Genomic DNA, 22386 nt, shown 5'->3' on the forward strand with positions numbered 1-22386 from the left:
CGGAGAATGGCCCATCAGAGATGCCATTCTGGTGCCCTCACCAGCTGAGTGGTCACTCCCACATGCCAGCAAAATTAGAAATGACCACATCATGGACCTTCAAGATCCTTCCCACGTGGGGAGTCTTGGTGAATGAATAATGTGCTCTTTAGTTTCAGCAGAAAGGGAAGATGCACATTTTTAAAATATTTTCAACTAAAAAGATCAAAGCATTAAAAAAGAAAAAGAATGAAACCATGAGAGCTGGAATATACTTTTTAAAAATCAACCGTCAGCTCATCAGAAAACCTAGTTAATGATAACTTCCTACTTAAAAAAAGGTTAGTTCTAGTTCATCAGTATAATCCTATAATTAAGTATTTCCAGTCATTCTTACTTCTGTTCCATATCAGCAGAAGAAGAAGCCTCACTCATTGGATTTAAAGAAAGCAGTTCTGGGCACATTCTGGCCCCATACTTGATTTATTATCCAGATGCATTAATTTACATATATTATGTCTTCAGTTCAGTTCAGTCGCTCAGTCGTGTCCGACTCTCTGCGACCCCATGAATTGCAGCACGCCAGGCCTCCCTGTCTATCACCAACTCCCGGAGTTCACTCAAACTCATGTCCATTGAGTCGGTGATGCCATCCAGCCATCTCATCTTCTGTCATCCCCTTCTCCTCCTGCCCCCAATCCCTCCCAGCATCATAGTCTTTTCCAATGAGAGGTGGCCAAAGTATTGGAGTTTCAGCTTTAGCATCAGTCCTTCCAAAGAACACCCAGGACTGATCTCCTTCAGAATGGACTGGTTGGATCTCCTTGCAGTCCAAGGGACTCTCAAGAGTCTTCTCCAACACCACAGTTCAAAAGCATCAATTCTTCAGCACTCAGATTTCTTCACAGTCCAACTCTCACATCCATACATGACTACTGGAAAAACCATAGCCTTGACTAGACGGACCTTTGTTGGCAAAGTAATGTCTCTGCTTTTGAATATGCTGTCTAGGTTGGTCATAAATTTCCTTCCAAGGAGTAAGCGTCTTTTGATTTCATGGCTGCAGTCACCATCTGCAGTGATTTGGGAGCCCAAAAAAATAAAGTCTGACACTGTTTCCACTGTTTCCCCATCTATTTGCCAGGAAGCGATGGGACCAGATGCCATGACCTTAGTTTTCTGAATGTTGAGCTTTAAGACAACTTTTTCACTCTCCTCTTTCACTTTCATCAAGAGGCTTTTTAGTTCCTCTTCACTTTCTGCCATAAGGGTGGTGTCATCTGCATATCTGAGGTTATTGATATTTCTCCCAGCAATCTTGATTCCCGTTTGTGCTTCCTCCAGCCCAGCGTTCCTCATGATGTCCTCTGCATATAAGTTAAATAAGCAGGGTGACAATATACAGCCTTGACATACTCCTTTTCCTATTTGGAACCAGTGTGTTGTTTCATGTCCAATTCTAACTGTTGCTTCCTGACCTGCATATAGGTTTCTCAAGAGGTAGGTCATGTGGTCTGGTATTCCCAACTCTTTCAGAATTTTCCACAGTTTATTGTGATCCACACAGTCAAAGGCTTTGGCGTAGTCAATAAAGCAGAAATAGATGTTTTTCTGGAACTCTCTTGCTTTTTCTATGATCCAGCGGATGTTGGCAATTTGATCTCTGGCTCCTCTGCCTTTTCTAAAACCAGCTTGAACATCTGGAAGTTTACGGTTTACGTATTGCTAAAGCCTGGCTTGGAGAATTTTGAGCATTCCTTTACTAGCATGTGAGATGAATGCAATTGTGCAGTAGTTTGAGCATTCTTTGGCATTGCCTTTCTTTGGGATTGGAATGAAAACTGACCTTTTCCAGTCCTGTGGCCACTGCTGAGTTTTCCAAATTTGCTGGCATATTGAATGCAGCACTTTCACAGCATCATCTTTCAGGATTTGAAATAGCTCAACTGGAATTCCATCACCTCCACTAGCTTTGTTCGTAGTGATGCTTTCTAAGGCCCACTTGACTTCACAGTCCAGGATGTCTGGCTCTAGGACAGTGATCACACCATCGTGATTATCTGGGTTGTGAAGATCTTTTTTGTACAGTTCTTCTGTGTATTCTTGCCATCTCTTCTGCTTGTGTTAGGTCCATACCATTTCTGTCCTTTATCGAGCCCATCTTTGCATGAAATGTTCCCTTGGTATCTCTGATTTTCTTGAAGAGATCCCTAGTCTTTCCCATTCTGTTGTTTTCCTCTATTTCTTTGCATTGATCATTGAGGGAGGCTTTCTTATCTCTTCTTGCTATTCTTGGGAACTCTGCATTCAGATGCTTATATCTTTCCTTTTCTCCTTTGCTTTTTGCTTCTCTTCTTTTCACAGCTATTTGTAAGGCCTCCCCAGACAGCCATTTTGCTTTTTTGCATTTCTTTTCCATGGGGATGGTCTTGATCCCTGTCTCCTGTACAATGTCACAAACCTCAGTCCATAGTTCATCAGGCACTCTATCTATCAGATCTAGTCCCTTAAATCTATTTCTCACTTTCACTGTGTAATCATAAAGAATTTGATTTAGGTCATTCCTGAATGGTCTAGTGGTTTTCCCTACTTTCTTCAGTTTAAGTGTGAATTTGGCAGTAAGGAGTTCATGATCTGAGCCACGGTCAGCTCCCAGTCTTGTTTTTGCTGACTGTATAGAGCTTCTCCATCTTTGGCTGCAAAGAATATAATCAATCGGATTTTGGTGTTGACCATCTGGCGATGTCCATGTGTAGAGTCTTCTCTTGTGTTGTTGGAAGAAGATGTTTGCTATGACCACTGCGTTCTCTTGGCAAAACTCTATTAGCCTTTGCCCTGCTTCATTCCGTATTCCAAGGCCAAATTTGCCTGTTACCCCAGGTGTTTCTTGACTTCCTACTCTTGCATTCCAGTCCCCTATAATGAAAAGGAAATCTTCTTTGGGTGTTAGTTCTAAAAGGTCTTGGAGGTCTTCATTGTTATGTCTTACTCCCATCTTTTTTTTTTTTGGTTACACCACAAGGCAGGCGGGATCTTAGTTCCCCTACCAGGGATCGAACTCTTGCCCCCTTCAGTGGAAGCACAGAGTCCTAACCTTTGGACCTCCAGGAGAGTCCCTGGAAATTAAGAGGGCTTTTAAGTTTTAAAAGACCTGGTTATTTTTTTTTTAATCCCCACAACCACCTTAGGAGATGGGCAGAAATTGTTTGGGGACAATAGGTAAGGAAACAACTCTAAGAAATTAAGCGGTTGGATCAGTGTCAGACGTGTAATTAGGATGCAGAGGGCTGAGGACCAGAATCCAACTCTCTTAGGCCTTGTTCTGTTGCCTGGGACCTTACTGTGTTTCTGTATGTGGGCCTATTGTGCCCTCTAGAGGGCTGTGACTTGTTTGCATTTTGAAAGCAGCTGTGCTCATCAACTATGGTACGTACTCACCTTGGATTGAGGCTGGTGGTCCCTACTCCAAATATTGCCACTATTACTCATAGGCAGTTTCCTTCTAGCTGAGCCTGAGGGTGAAATAAGGAGAGCAGAGTGTGTGTGGATTACCTCAAGAGTGTGCTGTGATATGCAATTAGCCAGACTTGCAGGTGTTTTTATTTAAAACCACTGAGAGTACACAGCCCCACTACAGTTATCATTCCCTCTCCCTGGCTTCATTCCTTTCTTCTTCTCCTGATGGTGGAGATGATTTCAAGTTCCCCATGACAGTCCTTCTGAATCCATGAAAGAACAAAAGCAAGAGAGAGGCTGCAAGCAAGAGTCCTTTTTCAAAGCCCAGTTGCATTTGTAATGTACTTTGAGATCATTGAGGATAGTTTTTTCCCCAGAATATAAAGGAAGAACCTAAAAATAATCTTTTTACTTTGTGAAATGTGGTAAGTGGAAATATTCCTTTGGGTCGGCTCTTGCGTAGTCAACATTTGGGAACCATTAAAGCTCCATGTAATGTGAGCGAGTTCATCTGGGCTCCTAACTTGGGCTGATTTGCAGAGTTCACATTGTAGCTTTGACAGAGAGCTTTTGGCATTTGGTTTTCTGATGTTGAATAGTACCCCAGAATGATGAATTTTAATAATCCTAGTTTGTACTCTTATAAGCCTGTGTAATTAAATTCCCGCATCCAGTTTAGAAAGCACAGATGGCCTGTGGCATAGTGACGATGACCAAATCGGGCTGTTCCTCTCTGTCCCTCAGTGAGACTTGGAAAGATGTAAGCAGGCAGCTGCTGAACCCTACCTCTTCTCACATCCCCAGACTGAAAAGGAGAATGAGGTGTTCTTCTGTGTGTGGCTCCTGTTCCTGGGATAGAGTTGCGAGAGCTCTGGGCACAGGTGTCACGAGTAAAGCAAGAGTCGCAGAGGTGTGTCTAGGTTTTCAGGGCCCCTGCCTATCCGTGCAGAATGAGGGGAGATTCCATCCAGCCCTGACTTCACTTTAAAATCCTCTTCCACCCCTTCTCTCACCCCAACCCGATTTTACCCCAGTGTCTTCTCCACCCAACCTCAGTAACTCCAACTTGCCATCCAGGACAGATGTACCTTACAGGAGAACCACACGAAGTCCGCAGGATTGAGCTTGCCACACTTCACCCAAATTGAGAGCATGATGTAAGAGCAAGATGGGCGAGGGAGATGTCAACAGCTTGGCCTGCGCCCTCTTGAGGGATCCTGTGGTCAGTTTCATGCATCACTGCCCAATCCGTCGCCTCTTAGACCTCTTTGCCCTGTGCTTAGAATTTTTCTTCTCTCTTCACTCCCCCAAGCTGCGCCTCTGTGCTCTTAGAAAATGCCAAGGGGAATTATACAACTTGAACTAGTTTGCCATGCTGCTGGGACACTCGTCTGTTACTGATTTCTTCTCTTTTGTTTTTATTAAAAGCATTTCCATTTCCCTTGCTCAAAAACTTCTGAGTGTATGTGCACAATTACCAAAATGCCGAGTCATCAGCGTCCTACCTATTGAGGAATGTCAGGCTCTGGGACACAAAATCATTGATCTTGCACAACAGTCAGATGAGCTGGGACATTCTTTGTCATGAAATGAAGATTCCTTTTTCATTCTAAAGATGGCTTTTATAGACCCAACCTTTGTAAGACAGCTGTATCTTTTGCTGTAGAGAATCCTTTGGGATATTATGAATAAACCTTCAATAGCATTGTCTTTACTTAAAAAAGAAACATGTTTTTCCTCCCAGCACAACAGTGATGTTGCTTGTGTTTGACATGTGGGCCCTATGAGTGACAGCAGGGTAACATGCCTGCGCTGGGTGCCAGTGAAGACGAGAGCTTTGGGAAGAACGGGTGAAACTGTTTCCTCTGTTTTCAACAGCAAGTGGAAGTGATTCGGGCAGAAGTTAATTCTGTTCAGTTCAGTTCAGTAGCTCAGTCATGTCCAACTCTTGGCAACCCCTTGGACTGCAGCACGCCAGCCTTCCCTGTCCATCACCAACTCCCAGAGCTTGCTCAAATTCATGTCCATCGAGTCGGTGATGCCATCCAACCATCTCATCCTCTGTTGTTCGCTTCTCCTCCTGCCTTCAAGCTTTGCTCAGCATCAGGGTCTTTTCCAGTGAGTCAGTTCTTGGCATCAGGTGGCCAAAGTATTGAAGTTTCAGCTTCAGCATCAGTCCTTCCAATGAATATTCAGGACTGATTTCCTTTAGGATTGACTGGTTTGATCTTGCGGTCCACTGGACTCTCAAAAGTCTTCTCCAACACCACAGTTCAAAAGCATCAATTTTTCAGTGCTCAGCCTTCTTTATGGTCCAGCTCTCACATCCATACATGACTACTGGAAAAACCACAGCTTTGACTAGACAGACATTTGTCAGCAAAGTAATGTCTCTGCTCTTTAATATGCTGTCTAGGTTTGTCATAGCTTGTAAGTAAGCAGAAGTTGATTAGTAGGCACGATATATTTCCCTATCAGCCTCACTGAAGCTGTCTTGAATGGTGACATAAGGGATGAGAATGTACAACAGAGATGTGGGGTTGTGGGGCACAGGTCCCACCAGGCAAAGTGGAGGATTATCAAGGAGCAGTGGTTATTTCTCAGGGTAACTGAAGCCACAAACCCCTGCTCACACCCACTCTCTTTGTTCCAAACTGAGTTGAGGACAAAACCTACCAGATCAAGGTGTGGTTTTCCAGACTCTTCTTGCACCAAAGAAGCCACACTCCTGCAGGGCTGCCTGCCCCCTTTTCCATGACAACCAGACCTGAGGAAGCACTACCAACTGACTTAGTCAGCCACCACCTCAGAACAGCCGCAGTGGATCTAGGCAAGCCAGACCTTGTCCATTTATTTCAAGGGACCAGGGCCAAATGTGAAATGCGTCTTTTTCTGCCCAATACTGCTGCTCTTTACAGTCACACTGGTGCTTTATTCTGTTCTCCACATCACCATCACTGTCCCTCTCGGCCCCTGGTCACTCCAGTGTCACCCGGCTGGTAAGTAGGACTCCAGGCCTCCTGGTTTCACACGCTCTTATTAAATAGACAAACAGAAGGTTCTGATGTTTCCTGAGGCCTCTTCCTCAAGTTATGGGGCCTTGGCAGTGCATTCCTGGAGTGTCCTTCTGCCCACCCCTCACTTCAAGAAGTCAATCTACCGGGAATGACTTAGGTTGCTGGAAAAGGCTTTCTGATTCCAGAGTGACTAAAAGGCTCTGAAACCTTTTTAAAAACAAAATTTAGATTCTAAATAAAAACTCCTTCAAGGACTGTTAGGTGCTGACTTGGTCATTCCATCCTTCTTTAATGAGCACCTACTCTGGGCCAGGCACTGTGGTAGATACCGGATATACAACAATGTCCAGAAAAGACAAGGTCTCTGCCCTCATGGAATTTAGCATTGAACTGAGCAGACATTACAAATAAATACAAACATGTAATTAATTAAAACTTGTGAAAAGTGCTTTAAAGGGATGAACAGGGGACAGTGATAGAGGAAAATAGGGGGAATATTCTTAAGGTGGCCAGACTGGGTCTTCAGAGAAGAGGAAAACAACAGAATATGAAAGACTAGAGATCTCTTCAAGAAAATCAGAGATACCAAGGGAACATTTCATGCAAAGATGGGCTCGATAAAGGACAGAAATGGTATGGACCTAACAGAACCAGGAGATATTAAGAAGAGGTGGCAAGAATACACAGGAGAACTGTGCAAAAAAGATCTTCACGACCCAGATAATCACGGTGGTGTGATCACTGTCCTAGAGCCAGACATCCTGGACTGTGAAGTTAAGTGGGCCTTAGAAAGCATCACTACAAACAAAGCTAGTGGAGGTGATGGGATTCCAGTTGAGCTATTTCAAATCCTGAAAGATGATGCTGTGAAAGTGCTGCATTCAATATGCCAGCAAATTTGGAAAACTCAGCAGTAGCCACAGGACTGGAAAAGGTCAATTTTCATTCCAATCCCAAAGAAAGGCAATGCCAAAGAATGCTCAAACTACTGCACAATTGCATTCATCTCACATGCTAGTAAAGGAATGCTCAAAATTCTCCAAGCCAGGCTTTAGCAATATGTGAACCGTGAACTTCCAGATATTCAAGCTGGTTTTAGAAAAGGCAGAGGAACCAGAGATCAAATTGCCAACATCTGCTGGATCGTGGAAAAAGCAAGAGAGTTCCAGAAAAACATCTATTTCTGCTTTATTGACTACGCCAAAGCCTTTGACTGTGTGGATCACAATAAACTGTGGAAAATTTTGAAAGAGATGGGAATACCAGACCACATGACCTGCCTCTTGAGAAACCTATATGCAGGTCAGGAAGCAACAGTTAGAACTGGACATGAAACAACACACTGGTTCCAAATAGGAAAAGGAGTATGTCAAGGCTGTATATTGTCACCCTGCTTATTTAACTTATATGCAGAGGACATCATGAGGAACGCTGGGCTGGAGGAAGCACAAACTGGAATCAAGATTGCTGGGAGAAATATCAATAACCTCAGATATGCAGATGGACACTACCCTTATGGCAGAAAGTAAAGAGGAACTAAAAAGCCTCTTGATGAAAGTGAAAGAGGAGAGTGAAAAAGTTGTCTTAAAGCTCAACATTCAGAAAACTAAGGTCATGGCATCTGGTCCCATCACTTCATGGGAACTAGATGGGGAAACAGTGGAAACAGTGTCAGACTTTATTTTTTTGGGCTCCCAAATCACTGCAGATGGTGACTGCAGCCATGAAATTAAAAGACGCTTAGACGCTTACTCCTTGGAAGGAAATTTATGACCAACCTAGACAGCATATTCAAAAGCAGAGACATTACTTTGCCAACAAAGGTCCATCTAGTCAAGGCTATGGTTTTTCCAGTAGTCATGTATGGATGTGAGAGTTGGACTGTGAAGAAATCTGAGTGCTGAAGAATTGATGCTTTTGAACTGTGGTGTTGGAGAAGACTCTTGAGAGTCCCTTGGACTGCAAGGAGATCCAACCAGTCCATGCTAAAGGAGATCAGCCCTGGGATTCCTTTGGAAGGAATGATGCTAAAGCTGAAATTCCAGTACTGTGGCCACCTCATGTGAAGAGTTGACTCATTGGAAAAGACTCTGATGCTGGGAGGGATTGGGGGCAGGAGGAGAAGGGGACGACAGAGGATGAGATGGCTGGATGGCATCACTGACTCAATGGACGTGAGTCTGAGTGAACTCCGGGAGTTGGTGATGGACAGGGAGGCCTGGCATGCTGCGATTCATGGGGTCACGAAGAGTTGGATACGACTGAGCAACTGAACTGAATGACTGAAAAGTGAGTGCAGGGATTGGGGGGTAAAATGAGGGGAAAAAAGGGGGCATGAGGGTAAAATGAGGGGGAGGGGAGAAGGGGAAATGGCATCTACTGAGGTGGGGGAGGCTTACATGATTGAGAATCCCCAAGGGGGCTAGTAGGCTGGAGCAGAATAAGCATGGTGGGAAGGGAGCCCCAGGAGGAGATCAGATGGGAAAGCAGGGGTCAAGCCGTGGGGGGATTAGTGCTAAGGGTCAAGTCACGGGGGCTTAGATTCAACTGGAAGTTGATTTCTGTGTTTTTCTGTTTTTTTTTTAATATTTATTTATTTGGCTGCATCGGGTCTTATTTATTTGGCTGCATCTTGTTGTGGCACTCAAGCTATTTCGTTGCAGCACACGGACTCTCTAGCTGTGGCATGCGGTCTTAGTTCCTAGTCCCCCACCAGGAATTGACCTGTGTCCTTTACATTGCAAGGCAGATTCTTAACCACTGGACCACCAGGGAAGTCCCCTGATTTGTGTTTTGAAAATGTGCTTTTGACAGCTGAGGTGAGAACAGATTATGAGATTATAAGTGGGAAGACCAGACTGTGGTCTAGGCAAGAGTGACGGTAACTGGGACTTGAGCGGAAACAGAGACCTGATGTGGGGCTGATGGATTGGCAGGAGTCGCAGGAAACTCCCAGGTTTCTGGTTCAAGTAACAGTGTATATGCGGATGGCACTTAACTGAGAAGGGAAAGACTGGAGGTAGAACCCTTAATTCTATAATCTGATCAAGGCAATGATTATTCTGGCTCTAATGAGAAAATGATTCAACATATTGTCATTTTAATCTTTCCACAACAGTAACAGCTTGACAGCTAAACAGACCTTCAGACCTCCGGAAGTCACTCCAAAGAGATGCTAATCATTTTGATGGATGGCAGCATTATCTTAAGAAACAGAATTAAATTCCTAAAGTTCTTCCAAGGAACCAAGGAGCCTAATCTCTAAACAATCAGGCTCTTCATTGGCGCCCCTGAACTGACTGTGTTAGGAGAGGCCACAGCTTCCCACTTCTCTTTCTTGGGAAGAAATGCAGAGTGGTGTCAGAGGGATGCAGAGTGGTGGAAAGGGCTTTGCAGTCTCACTCAGGGTTATTCTGTGGTGGAGATAATGCTAGAATCACCTTAGGATCTCTCTTCTGTTGATCCTGGGAGAGCAGTTCCCAGTCCATTTTGAAACCCAGTGATACGGTCATAATTGAACATTTCCAAGAAATTGTTCTTGAAAACGGAGAGACTGACTTGGAATATTCAGGAGGCCTTTGACCGAAGGCCTGGAGCATTGTTCCGGCCTCTGGCCTGTGAGCCTAAAGAGAGCCCTGCCTGAGATCCACCCTGGAGGGGGCCCCACTTTGGCCCTCCCCAGCTCCACCTCCTCTCTGCGGGGTGAGTAGTTCACAGAGCCAAAGGGATGTACCACCCAGAGCTGTGTTTTTCCTTCTAGACCATATTTCAGATACAAGAATCCTGAATTTTCCACCCAGAGAGCTCTAGGAAACCATCCCGGGAAGCCCTAGGGCAGGGCAGGGTCTCCCCCTACAGCCTGTTTTCTGGCACAAAACTCTAAGGAGCCTGACCTGGCCTACTAGGTTGTCAAGACGGTGTATTTGTCAAGGAGAAGCATAGAGCATATTTTAACGGTTTATTGATGTGATTTAAATATCTATCCATATGGTTTGTGGGCCTATGCTGGTCCCTGCCTGGAGGCAGGCCTGACATTCCCTCTGAAATGCCTCACCACAATGAGGGCTGGTTATCTGTGCTTGCCAGGTGGTTTTTAGGGCAAACCTAAGGCTTCAGCCTTTCTAAAAGAAGGTTTGTGAATGGAGTTTATATAAAATAACTCACTTTGGTAAATAAAGGGTCTCCTGGTCTGGGGTAGCCACCCACATTCACAGTGGGGTCCTCATCTCCTTCCCTTCCTTACCCCTGAACCAAGAAAGGCAGTGGACCACTCAGCTCCTCGCTGGTAGAGGTGGTGGGGAGGGAAGGAGCCTGAGCCAAGTGGAGCCCGGAGGTCTGAATTTGATACACATAAATGGAGCAGCAGGGCATTTCCTGGGCTCTGCGGGGAGAGGTGAGGGCCCCATGCTGCCATAACCTAAATGTCCTGCGGGACCTCAGTAAACCACACCCCTTCCTCTCTCTCCCTCCTTCTCTTCCCTCTACTGCCTCCCCACCCCACCCTCCTTGCCTTTCCCCCCATCTCCTCTCTCGTCTGCAGTAAACCGGTCCCCTTCCCGCTGCAGTGGGTTGAACCGCTCGGAGTCTCCGAACCGTGAGCGCAGCGACTTTGGGGGGAGCAACACCCAGCTGTGCAGCAGCAGCAACAACCTCTACACACCCGACTACTCGGTCCACATCCTCAGCGACGTGCAGTTCGTGAAGGTAACTCCGCAGAGGACCCTCCCCTCACCCTGACCCTGCAGCCTTCTGTTCCCCGTTCCCCATACCTCAGCTTTCCAAATGCCATGGTTTCAGTCAGTTGTTTTGTTTTGTTTTTTCCAGTCAGTTTTATTCTGTTCATTATTTGTCACTATTATCGTTCCTTTGTTCATTTGAACCCTGGTTGTTCATGACTGTCACCCCATTTTTCAAGTGGAGAAACTGAGGAGGAAGAGATAGGGAATTAGCTTGCCTGAGAGAAGTTGCCAGCAGGACTTTCCTTTAGTTGCCCCATCATTGGCACAAGGTTGATTTGGTTTATTCAAGATACATTTGCAGGGGATTAATAAACCAAGCATATAGGAGCATATCCCTGGCGAAGGAAATGGCAACCCACTCCAGTCTTCTTGTCTGGGAAATCCCATGGACAGAGGAGCCTGGCAGGCTACAGTCCATAGGGTCACAAAAGAGTTGGTCACGACTTAGGGACTAATCAACAACAATATAGTCGTGTATACTGGCTTCCCAGGTGCCTCCATGCGTGCTCAGTGGTGTTTGACTCTTTGTGATTCCACGGACTCTAGTCCACCAGACTCTTCTTTCTGTGGGGATTCCCAGGCAAGAGTACTGGAGTGGGTTGCCATTTCCTCCTCCAGGGGATCTTCCTGACCCAGGGATTAAACCCTCATCTCCTGCATCTGCATTGTCAGGCAGATTCTTAACCACTGAGCCTCATGGGAATCCCAGCTATGATCTTACATATGTATCAGGTTTCACATATTATTATCTAGAAATCTAAAACACAAGGCAGTCTGTTATGTTAGCTGAAAATCTTTGTAGTAATTATCATACCACCTTGCCCTGTCCCTGAGCTATTTGAAGAGAATCACTTTGCAAGTGGGAGAGAGGCAGCAATGCTTATCACCTTATAATTAAGGAAAGCTGTTTCTTCATACCCCTCATTGAGTTTAATATTAGACAAACATATTCTAAGATTTCCTCCTTTCTCTTGCTTTGATAGGTTTTATTTTGTTGGTTTTGTTTGCTAGCATTCCACAAATCATTACACACTTGGCCTGAGATCAGAAGGGAACCCATTTACCCGAGTCCAGCTAAACACCCAACGTGCTCACTCGGTGACTGTCGTCCCGGTTGCAGGGGATGAGGGTATGCTGAATCCCAAAGGTGGGAAAAGGTCCTTTCCTTCTGTTCAGAACACTCACCCTGATAATTTGAGGGCGGTGTGTGCTGACTGGCTTTCTGTGTTCCATGACTCTGTAGACACCCTGAACTAAAATACACATCGTTGATAAAAGTAACCCTGGAGAGTTACCAGAGGAGGGGCTGTACCTGTGGAGTGGGCTGGGGTAATGACTGTTGGTGGCGTGGCCTGTGCCATGCACTTTAAGTCCTTGATCTGAATTATCCACTTAGTCCCACAACCACCTTAAGAGGTAGGTACTCTGTCATCCCCACTTTATAGGTGAAGTAGGAGCTTGTGGGGGGCTTCCCAGGTGGTCTTAGTAGTAAAGAACTCACCTGCCAATGCAGGAGACGTAAGAGATGCTGGTTGGATCCCTGGATCAGGACGATCCCCTGGAGATGGAAACAGCAACTCACTCCAGCATTCTTGCCTGGGAAATCCCGCAGATAGAGGAGCCAGGCAGGCTACAGTCCATGGGGTCACAAAGAGTCAGACACAACCGAAGTGACTCAGCGCACATACACGTGGGAGTTTGAGGAGTATAAGGTCTCCTAGCTGGGAAGTGGCAGAACCAAGCAAGATTAAGTCTCTCTGTCTCCAGAGTCCAAGCCCTCAAGTCACTGGGCTTTGAGAGAGTTCAGGGAAATCAGAGCTGATGGAGCCAGGGGAAAGTGTTTTAGTAACTAATCCAACAGTATGCATGGTATGTATGATTGTGGACACTTTAACTAGTCTATCGTGACAATGAGGTTGAACCTCAGAAAACCACATTCCACGATTCTCCTCCCTCTTGCCTCCAGCCCTGAAGCCCTGTAATTGTAGACCATCCTCAGAAATGGGATAAGAAAAAGTGGGAGGAGAGAAATTCTGCTGTGCTAACTCAGTGGTTGGTAGTACTGGGCACGTGGTTTATGGGAAAAGAAATTGAATGTCATGATATGAGTCAGTGGCTCAACAGGTATCTACTGACTACTTGCTCGTGCTCAGCACTGTCTAGGCATCAACAAGATACTGTGGTCAACAAGACTGCAAGTTCCTGCTTTTCTAGAGCTTCCAGGCTCATAGGAGGAGAAAGGTGATAAATAAGTAACCACATCAGTAACCTAGGTTATTTAGGAGAGTGATGAAGGCTCTGAAGGGAATAAATCACATCATGGGATAAACAGTGCCTGGGCAGAGTCAGCAAGGAGGCTGCTTTAGAAATGGTTATTAAAGCAGGCTGAGAAAAGGACATTTTTTGTTGGGACCTGGAAGGGGCTGTGGAGAGAATGTTCAAGACAGAAATGACAGAGCCAGGAAAGAGTTTGGTGGTCTGAGGATATTTGGCCTGGCGCATTATGTGCAGAGGCTGACCTGAGTTGGAAATAGAGTGTGGGTAGCAGTGTTACCTGGCATCTTTAGGCCAGAGCACAGGGTCTGGATTCTGTTTTAAGTGCATTGGGAATTTTTGTTCAGTTCGTTTCTCAGGTCTTTCCACTTGTCTTAGTCTATTTTAGCTATTATAACAATTACCATAGACTGGCGACTCAGACTACCAACATTGGAAGCTGGATCTCCAAGTTCAAGGTGCTGGTCAATCCAGGTGGTATCTGGTGAGAGTCCAGTTCATGGTTTGAAAATGGCTGTCTTCTCTGTGTGGGAGAAGCATCCTCATATGGTGGGAAGGAGCAGGGAGAGGGAGAGACAGAGGGAGCAGGCATCCTTCTTATAAGGGCACCGATCGCATTCATGAGGGCTCCCTGCTCATGACCTAACTACCTCCAAGGCTCTACCTCCTAATGCCATCACCTTGGAAGTTAGAATTTCAGCATATGAGTTTTGGAGGAACACAAACATCCAGTCCATAACGCCATTTGTATCATAAGTCGAGAAAATCCATATGAGGCTTTGGAGAGAAAAGTGAAGGAGATTTTGAGGCGTCATGTGTAACGAGCAACTGTGATAAACCCAGAGTTTTCTGAAACATCTCTGGGAGTTTACAGCTTGGAGAGCACTTTTAGGAGATGGATTTGGCTGTTCCTCAAAATGGAATGTGTTAGATGAATGAGTGAGTGAGTGAAGTTGCTCAGTCGTGTCCAACTCTTTGCAACCCCATGGACTGTAGCCTACCAGGCTCCTCAGTCCATAGGATTTTCCAGGCAAGAGTACTGGAGTAGGTTGCCATTTCCTTCTCCAGGGGATCTTCCCCACCCAGGGATCGAGCCTGGGTCTCCCGCATTGTAGGCAGACGCTTTACCGTCTGAGCTACCAGGGAAGCCCTGTTAGGATGAATACCCAACACTAAGTTTGTAAGGATTTTCCTAAAACTTACAATTGATCTCACATATCTCATGTATCCACTCCTAAAAACAAATGGAACATTCTATAAATAACAAGGAACATAAAAGGAATGTCTCTTTCCTGACAGTGAGCCAGTGGCATGCTGAGAACTCCAAATCTGAGGTCAGTTCTCAGGTACAGGTGTTATCCTTTATCTCAGGCCAGAGGGCCTTGCTGTGACTGGGGCAGCAGGGCATCACTAGGGCATCACTAGGTCCTTTTGTCTACCTAGATATTCTGAAATTGAGAAAGCTACATGTCAGAAGTAGAAATTTAGGGAAGGCTAGAAACCTAGTAAAATATTATTCAGAAATCTCTTTCAACTTGTGGTTCAAGTCACTTAAAAACTTCAATTGCAATGGGTTGTTCTACAGAAGGGAACATTGTAAGTTCAAGCTCTTGTTTAACATAAGGGTTTGATTTTTCTGTTTTGTTTTTTAATATAAGTTGAGATGACATTTTTCTCCTGACTGAATGGACTTTTAGGGCCATGTTCAGGTTGCTCTTTTACTCACCTCCTCAAACCCACCTTTTTTTTTTAATACAAAGAGAGTTTTTGAGAAAGCTCAGGGGTAATTTCACTGGCCAAAGCCGCTGTGACTGGCTGCAGAGGCTTTTCCTGTCCAACAGACTAAGTTCTAGAACTGTTCATTAAGTCCAGGAGTAATTTGAGTTCAATATAAAATTAGAAAGAAAGGTATATCCAATATCCAGTGAGTATCTGGGAAAGGTATTAAAGCCATGATTGTGTCTGTGTGTGTTTGTGTGTGTGTGTGCGTGCATGCTCAGTCGCTTCAGTCATGTCTGACTCTTTGTGACCCTATGGACTGAAGCCCACCAGGCTTCTCTGACCATGGATTATCCAAGCAAGAATATTGGAGTGGGTTGCCATGCCATCCTCAAGGAGATCAACTCAACCCAGGGATCGAACCCTCGTCTCCTAAGTCTCCTGCACAGCAAGCAGATTTTTTACCACTGAGCCACTGGGAAAGCCCCAAAGCCATGATTAATAGAAGTTAATAAGTTATGAAGGTACCAAAGAATCTTTAGGAATTCTTTAATGTATTCCATAAATATTAATATCATCTTTAAATTAAGAACATTTGGCAGACGTTGTATAGTGAATTGTAACCATGGCTCAGATGCCCCATCACCATCTGGAGGCAGAATCTCTAAATTGCAAAATTGTGTTTTAAGGAATGAATTTCTGTTGCTGTTTAGTCGCTAAGTTGTGTCCAACTCTTCTGCGACTCCACGGACTGTAGCTCTACTGTCTATGGGATTTCCCAGGCAAGAATACTGGCATGGGTTGCCATTTCCTTCTCCAGGGGATCTTCCTGACCTGGGATTGAACCCTTATCTCGAGCACTGGCAGGTAGATACTTTACCAATGAGCTACCAGGGAAGCCCTTGAGGGATGAATAAACCACCCAAGAGTTGAAAATGTAAGCAGAACATCATAAGAGGATTGGAAACATCACTCTGGCTGAAAGGTGAACTTCTGAACGCATTGACTGCTAAGTCAGAATGTCCCAAAGGGTACCCTTAACTCCTGTTAATTTCAAGATCAACTGATCTCCATTTCTTTTGTAATTTAGAGGACACTTGAGTGATCGTGTATGGATGTGAGAGTTGGACTGTGAAGAAAGCTGAGTGCTGAAGAATTGATGCTTTTGAACTGTGGTGCTGGAGAAGACTCTTGCAAGTCCCTTGGACTGCAAGGAGATCCAACCAGTCCATTCTGAAGGAGACCTGTCCTGGGTGTTCATTGGAAGGACTGATGCTGAGGCTGAAACTCCAATACTTTGGCCACCTCATGCAAAGAGTTGACTCATTGGAAAAGACTCTGATGCTGGGAGGGATTGGGGGCAGGAGGAGAAGGGGACGACAGAGGATGAGATGGCTGGATGGCATCACCAACTCAATGCACATGAGTTTGAGTGAACTCTGGGAGTTGGTGATGGACAAGGAGGCCTGGCATGCTGCAATTTATGGGGTCGCAAAGAGTTGGACATGACTGAAATGGTAGCTACAGTAGTGAAAAGAGAATAAGAACATGGTGTCCTTTGAACAGTGGTTTCATTCGCTTGGTGCCAATCAGTAAGTATTTGGTAAGCAGTTAATGATGGTTCTTGGTACCATGAGCTGTACTCAAGAAATATAATTGGGGAAAAGAACCGTAAGTCAAATGACAGTGACCAATGCAGAGTAGTATCTAACTGATTATGAAATCATATGACACTTTAAGCACTGTATTGGCTGGAGAAAGCACTGGACCTTGAAGAATTAGGAAAGAATAAAAGGCGAGTGAAGCCAAGGCCAAGAGGAAGAAGGAAGGAAGGGGTATGGAAGGCAAGTGAGCATGGCGCACTCAAGGAATGTAAAAGAGGGGCTGAGCCGGACCAGTGGTTCTGTGCTGGCAAGCAGCGGGACACTGGGGCCGTGCCAGGCTGGATTGTCAAAACTGGGGAGAGCTATCTAGTTGATCTGCTGGACCGTCAGTGTCTGATACAGAATCCAGTGGCCATATGTGGCTGTTGAGCACATGAAATGTGGCTCATCCAAACTGCGGTTTGCTAGAATGTAAAATACATATTGGATTCCAAAGACTTGATACAAAGAAGAATGTAAGATTCCTCATTAATTATTTTATGTTGGTGACACATTGAAGTGAAGCTATTTTGGATATGTTAAGCTAAATGAAATATATAAAATTAATTTCACCTATTTGCTTTTACTTTTTTTAAAATGTGACAACTAGAGAATTTTAAATTACCTATGTGGGGGTTTCCCTAGTGGTCCAGTGGTTAAGACTCTGCACTTCCAATGCAGGAGGCATGGTTTCAGTTCTTGGTCAGGCAGCTTAGATCCCACATGCTGCTCAGCCAAAAAAAAAAAAAACTTTACCTATGTGATCTCACATTATGTTTTTCTTGGATAGTACTATGCTAGGTAGAAAAGGCTTCACAGGTGAACAGGAGGAAGGAACTGACAAAAAGTGATGCTTGAATCTAGAAATGCAGCTGGGGAGATTTCCTGAATACATTTGGCTAGTGCCTTCTCAAATTTCTTTTAAGATGACACTTTGACCCAGATGGTAAAAAATCCACCTGCAATGCAGGAGACCTGGGTTCGATCCCTGGGTTGGGAAGATCCCCTGGAGAAGGGAACAGCTACCCACTCCAGTATTCTGGCCTGGAGAATTCCATGGACAGAAGAGCCTGGCAGGCAACAGTCCATGGCGTGAAAAAGAGTCGGACACAACTGAGCAACTTTCATTTTCGTTGACATCGTATTTGTTTGTGACTTTTCTAACTTAAAAGAGAAGCATTGTGAAAGCAAGGCTGTGAGATCCCTAGAGCAGGTAACCAAGGCATTGCCCAGTGCCTTTGTCTTGAATAGGCAGTGTGTTTTACATCATAGTTTTTAGGCAAAGAATCATTTGGTCTTTAGCTAAAAGTGAAAAAGTAAAAGTGTTAGTTATTTAGCCATGTCCAACTCTTTGGGACCCCATGGACTATATGTAGCCCTCCAGGCTCCTCTGCCCATGGAATTCTCCTGGCAAGAATACTAGAGTGGGCAGCCATTCCCTTCTCCAGATCTTCCTGACCCAGGGATTGATCCCAGGTCTCCTGCCTTGCAAGCGGATTCTTTACCATCTGAGTCACCAGGGAACTAAACTGGAAGCCAAATCTAAACTAACTAGTTAAAAGAACCCAAATAGAATAATATCAAGTGCTTTGTTGGGCTTACCAAGAGTCATTTAGGACATTTTCCTGTCGTTTAAGCCAGGAGAACCTTCAAGACTCCAAAGAAAGCATCACCTTTAGAAACCCATGGTAACATTAGAAGACTGAGTTTTGATAATAACCTTGGCTCAGACCATGTATCCTACTTCTCTTCAGTCATCTGATGCCTGCTGCTGCTGCTGCTAAGTCGCTTCAGTGGTGTCCGACTCTGTGTGACCCCATAGACGGCAGCCCATCAGGCTCCCCCGTCCCTGGGATTCTCCAGGCAAGAACACTGGAGTGGGTTGCCATTTCCTTCTCCAATGCATAAAAGTGAAAAGTGAAAGTGAAATCACTTAGTTGTATCCGACTCTTGGCGACCCCATGGACTTCAGCCTACCAGGCTCCTCCATCCATGGGATTTTCCATGCAAGAGTACTGGAGTGGGTTGCCATTGTCTTCTCCCATCTGATGCCTATGGGCCCCCAAAATAACATAGCAATTTTGGAGGGACTTCCCCTAAAGTTTTGTGAAAGGCAGCCTAATGCAGCCAGGTGCGTTTACAATGTACAGAGGTGAGCTCAGATGCTTTCCCTTGGACAGCAAGCGTAAAGGCCCTTTAAACTGAAATGACCAGATTGCAAGGGCAGATCCTGCCCATTATCAGACCCTGGAGTTTCTCTTCAGAGAACTTGGAACTCTACAGTCCCACCTCGCTTTCCCTCTCCTTGGCCCCTGAGGATGAATAGCACTTTCCCAAGCAGAATGCACATCTCAGTGCTGGAACTCTGAAGGCTTGCTAACTGTTAAAGCTTAGGCAAATCCCCAACCTTTCTAAACGTCATTTCCTTATTTGTAAAATGGGCATCACAGGACCTCTCATGCTTAACCCCCTGCAGCCATGGTGCCCAAAGGAGATAACGCATTCCTGAGTGCTCTGTAAGCCATAATGCACTGAATGGATGGAAGGTTTTATTCTCATATTCCAATGTCTGTCTGCAAAAGCAAACTCTTCTGCATAACATTAGCACTTCACCAACATCTGAAAATCAAATCATCAGTTCCATCTCTTTAGTATATTTATAGCACTTCCAGTAATATATAGGATTTCCAAAAATAAATAACTCAATGATGTTTTAAATAAAAAGTTGAGATTACAAGCCAATTTGGTGCAAATACTATCAGGAATGAGTTTGTTACTGCAAATAAATGAATTTGTGAGCTTCCTGTCATAAAAGGAAAAAAAGGAAGCCTAGTGGATATTTGAGTCCTCATTAAATATAAAGAAGTATACAGTGCGTCTACAGAAAGGAGCTTCTTCCTGGCACTACTTTCTTGAAGGATTTCTCAAATGGATTCCTATATGATTATGGAAGGCATTAGAAAAAACAGTAGTAATAAAGTGACTTCATCCGTGGTTTTGCCAAAGTTTATGTTCTTCATATGGAGGTTTCTTATTTCAGCCTCTACACAAGTTGGGGATCTTGTTCTTGCTGAGTCCCCATTGACTGCCCTTTAGGAAGAGGGCCCTTGGCAACAACATAAGCCTGTGTTTTAAACCTCTCCATGGGCAACCGCCTGCTAACTGAAGGGCCTTCCATCCTCTCCTGGGTCTCAGGAGAAGGTTCCTCCATGTGTAAGAGTCCAGAGCCAACAAAAATGAACAGAAGAACGCTAGTGGCAAAGGGGTTCCCTCTTTGCCCCTTCACTGCTGGGCCCCAGAACATGGATCCCAGACCACCAAGGCCAAAGATTCCAAAGCACCTTAGTGGGGGTGCTTCTGATCTCAGGAAGGTGAGCCAGGTCCAGGGAGGGGTCTGCCCAACTTCTGACCTCAACCCACATTTCTGCCTCCATCTTCCAGATCACACGGCAGCAGTACCAGAACGCGCTCACCGCCTGCCACATGGAGAGCTCACCCCAATCCCCCGACATGGAGGCCTCCACGACCCGGGGCACACCCCAGACTCCCAAGGATGACCCTGCTGCCACCCTCCTGAGCCACCGGAGCAGCCTGCCGTGTAAGCCGGTTGGGAGGTGATGAGCCCCGCCGGGGACTGCCCGCCTCCCTCCTCGGCCCCGCCTCCCTCCTCGGCCCCGCCTCCCTCCTCGGCCCCGCCTCCCTCCTCGGCCCCGCCTCCCTCCTCGGCCCCGCCTCCCTCCTCGGCCCCGCCTCCCTCCTCGGCCCCGCCTCCCTCCTCGGCCCCGCCTCCCTCCTCGGCCCCGCCTCCCTCCTCGGCCCCGCCTCCCTCCTCGGCCCCGCCTCCCTCCTCGGCCCCGCCTCCCTCCTCGGCCCTGCCCAGAGCTGCAGTCTTGTCCCCAGAGGGCCCCAAGTCTCCTCCAGAACAGGGAGGTGACACACGTACTGTCCTCCCCAGGCAGCCGCTCAGATGGGCTGAGAAGCCCCGGCGAGGTCGTGTACCTGAGGATGGAGGAGATGGCCTTCACCCAGGAGGAAATGACCGACTTTGAGGAGCAGAACACGCAACAGCTCTCGCTGTCTCCTGCCGCTGTGCCCGCTAGAGCAGGTCAGGGAGGGAAACTGAGTCCCGTGGGAGTAAAGGGGGGAATGGGTCAAGGCCATTGGGTCCTGGTATGGCCCCAGGTGAGCCAGGTGAGGGAAGTCTGGGACCAGAGCCCCCACGTAAAACTCCCCACTTCCTTAGGCTACCAGGGAAGGAACATTAAGGCTTACTATGCCTCTCCCAGGCATCAGATCCGCGGTAGTTTGTTCTCAGAACACTGTTAGCTAGGTTTCCACCTGGATTCAGACCTTGGCTTCCCCATTTAGGAGTTCGGCAACTTTAGGCAAGTTACTCTAACCTAAGACTCGGTTCCCTTAGCTTAATAGATATCTTTCCTTATGTTTGTTTTTCAGTCGCTCAGTCATGTCTGACGTTTTTGCATCCCCGTGGACTGTAGTCCACCAGGCTCCTCTGACCATGTTGTTTCCTAGGCAAGAATACTGGAGTGGGTTGCCATTTCCTTTTCCAGGGGAACTTCCCAACCCAGAATCAAACTTCCCTGCATTAGCAGATGGGTACTTTACCACTGAGCATCCAAGGAAACCCATTCTTCCTTATGTTAATAGATACAAATCACGGTGGCTACTTCATGAAGTAGCTTTGAGCAGAAATGAAATAACATTTATAGGAGGGCGCATCACAGGCCTGGTACTGTGCTCCCTAAATATTAGGAAGTTATTATTAGGCCTAATTTATAGATTAGGAAGGGCTTCCCTGGTGGCTCAAGACAATATAGAATCCGCCTGCAATGCAGGAGTCCTGGGTTAAATCCCTGGGTTGGGAAGATCGCCTGAAGGAGGGCGTGACAACCCACTCCAATATTCTTGCCTGGAGAATCCCCATGTACCGAGGAGCCTGGCAGGTTACAGTCCTGGGGGTTGCAAAGAGTCGACAGAAATGAGCAATTGAGCACGTATATTAGGAAACTGAGGTCAGCCTTTGCTCTTACTGGCAGGGCTCTTCCCTTTCTTTGAGTCCCTGAGACTAGCAGTAATCTGTAGGATCTGTCCCGATCTCTGAGATCATAGCACCTCCTATGGAGACACTGAATACTCCTGTCTTGACTGCAGTGTTGCTCCAAACTCCCAGCGTCCCACCAGTCCTGAGATACTTCTATGCTTGCCTCATCAAGCTAGTCATCTCCATGTATTCTGCCACCCCCTACAGGAACGACCCCAAGGCCAGCACCCATCCCGCCTCCAGACCCACCCTAGTCCGCAAGTCTGAGATCCCCCAGGTCCAGAGCAGTGGCCTGACAAGTGCTCACAGACTTTTGAAGTCAGTGAGACAACGTGTTTGAACTTGTGGCTAACTCAGAAAATCGAGGATATGCATAATCACAACTCCAGGACCTGAATTTAGAATGATGGTTTTCCTCCTGTGCACACTGATTTTAATAGCTAACACATGTAGCAAGTTTATATCAAAGGAATGAGAATAGAGGAGATGGGCCAGTC

At 46.0% G+C, this 22386-nt stretch overlaps 1 protein-coding gene across 2 annotated transcripts in view; it reads left to right on the forward strand.

The window, feature by feature from the left end:
• Positions 1–22386, forward strand: part of CNNM1 (cyclin and CBS domain divalent metal cation transport mediator 1) — a 69503-nt gene that overhangs the window by 42541 nt on the left and 4576 nt on the right. For both annotated transcript variants that reach the window (XM_025273959.3, XM_044934948.2), the window contains 3 exons: positions 10993–11156; positions 20269–20425; positions 20783–20932. In XM_025273959.3, coding sequence (XP_025129744.2) covers positions 10993–11156; positions 20269–20425; positions 20783–20932 — 471 coding nt within the window. The remainder of the gene's footprint in view (positions 1–10992; positions 11157–20268; positions 20426–20782; positions 20933–22386) is intronic.

Source organism: Bubalus bubalis, chromosome 23 (assembly GCF_019923935.1).
Source record: "Bubalus bubalis isolate 160015118507 breed Murrah chromosome 23, NDDB_SH_1, whole genome shotgun sequence".
In the NCBI taxonomy this organism is placed as follows: Eukaryota; Metazoa; Chordata; class Mammalia; order Artiodactyla; family Bovidae; genus Bubalus; species Bubalus bubalis.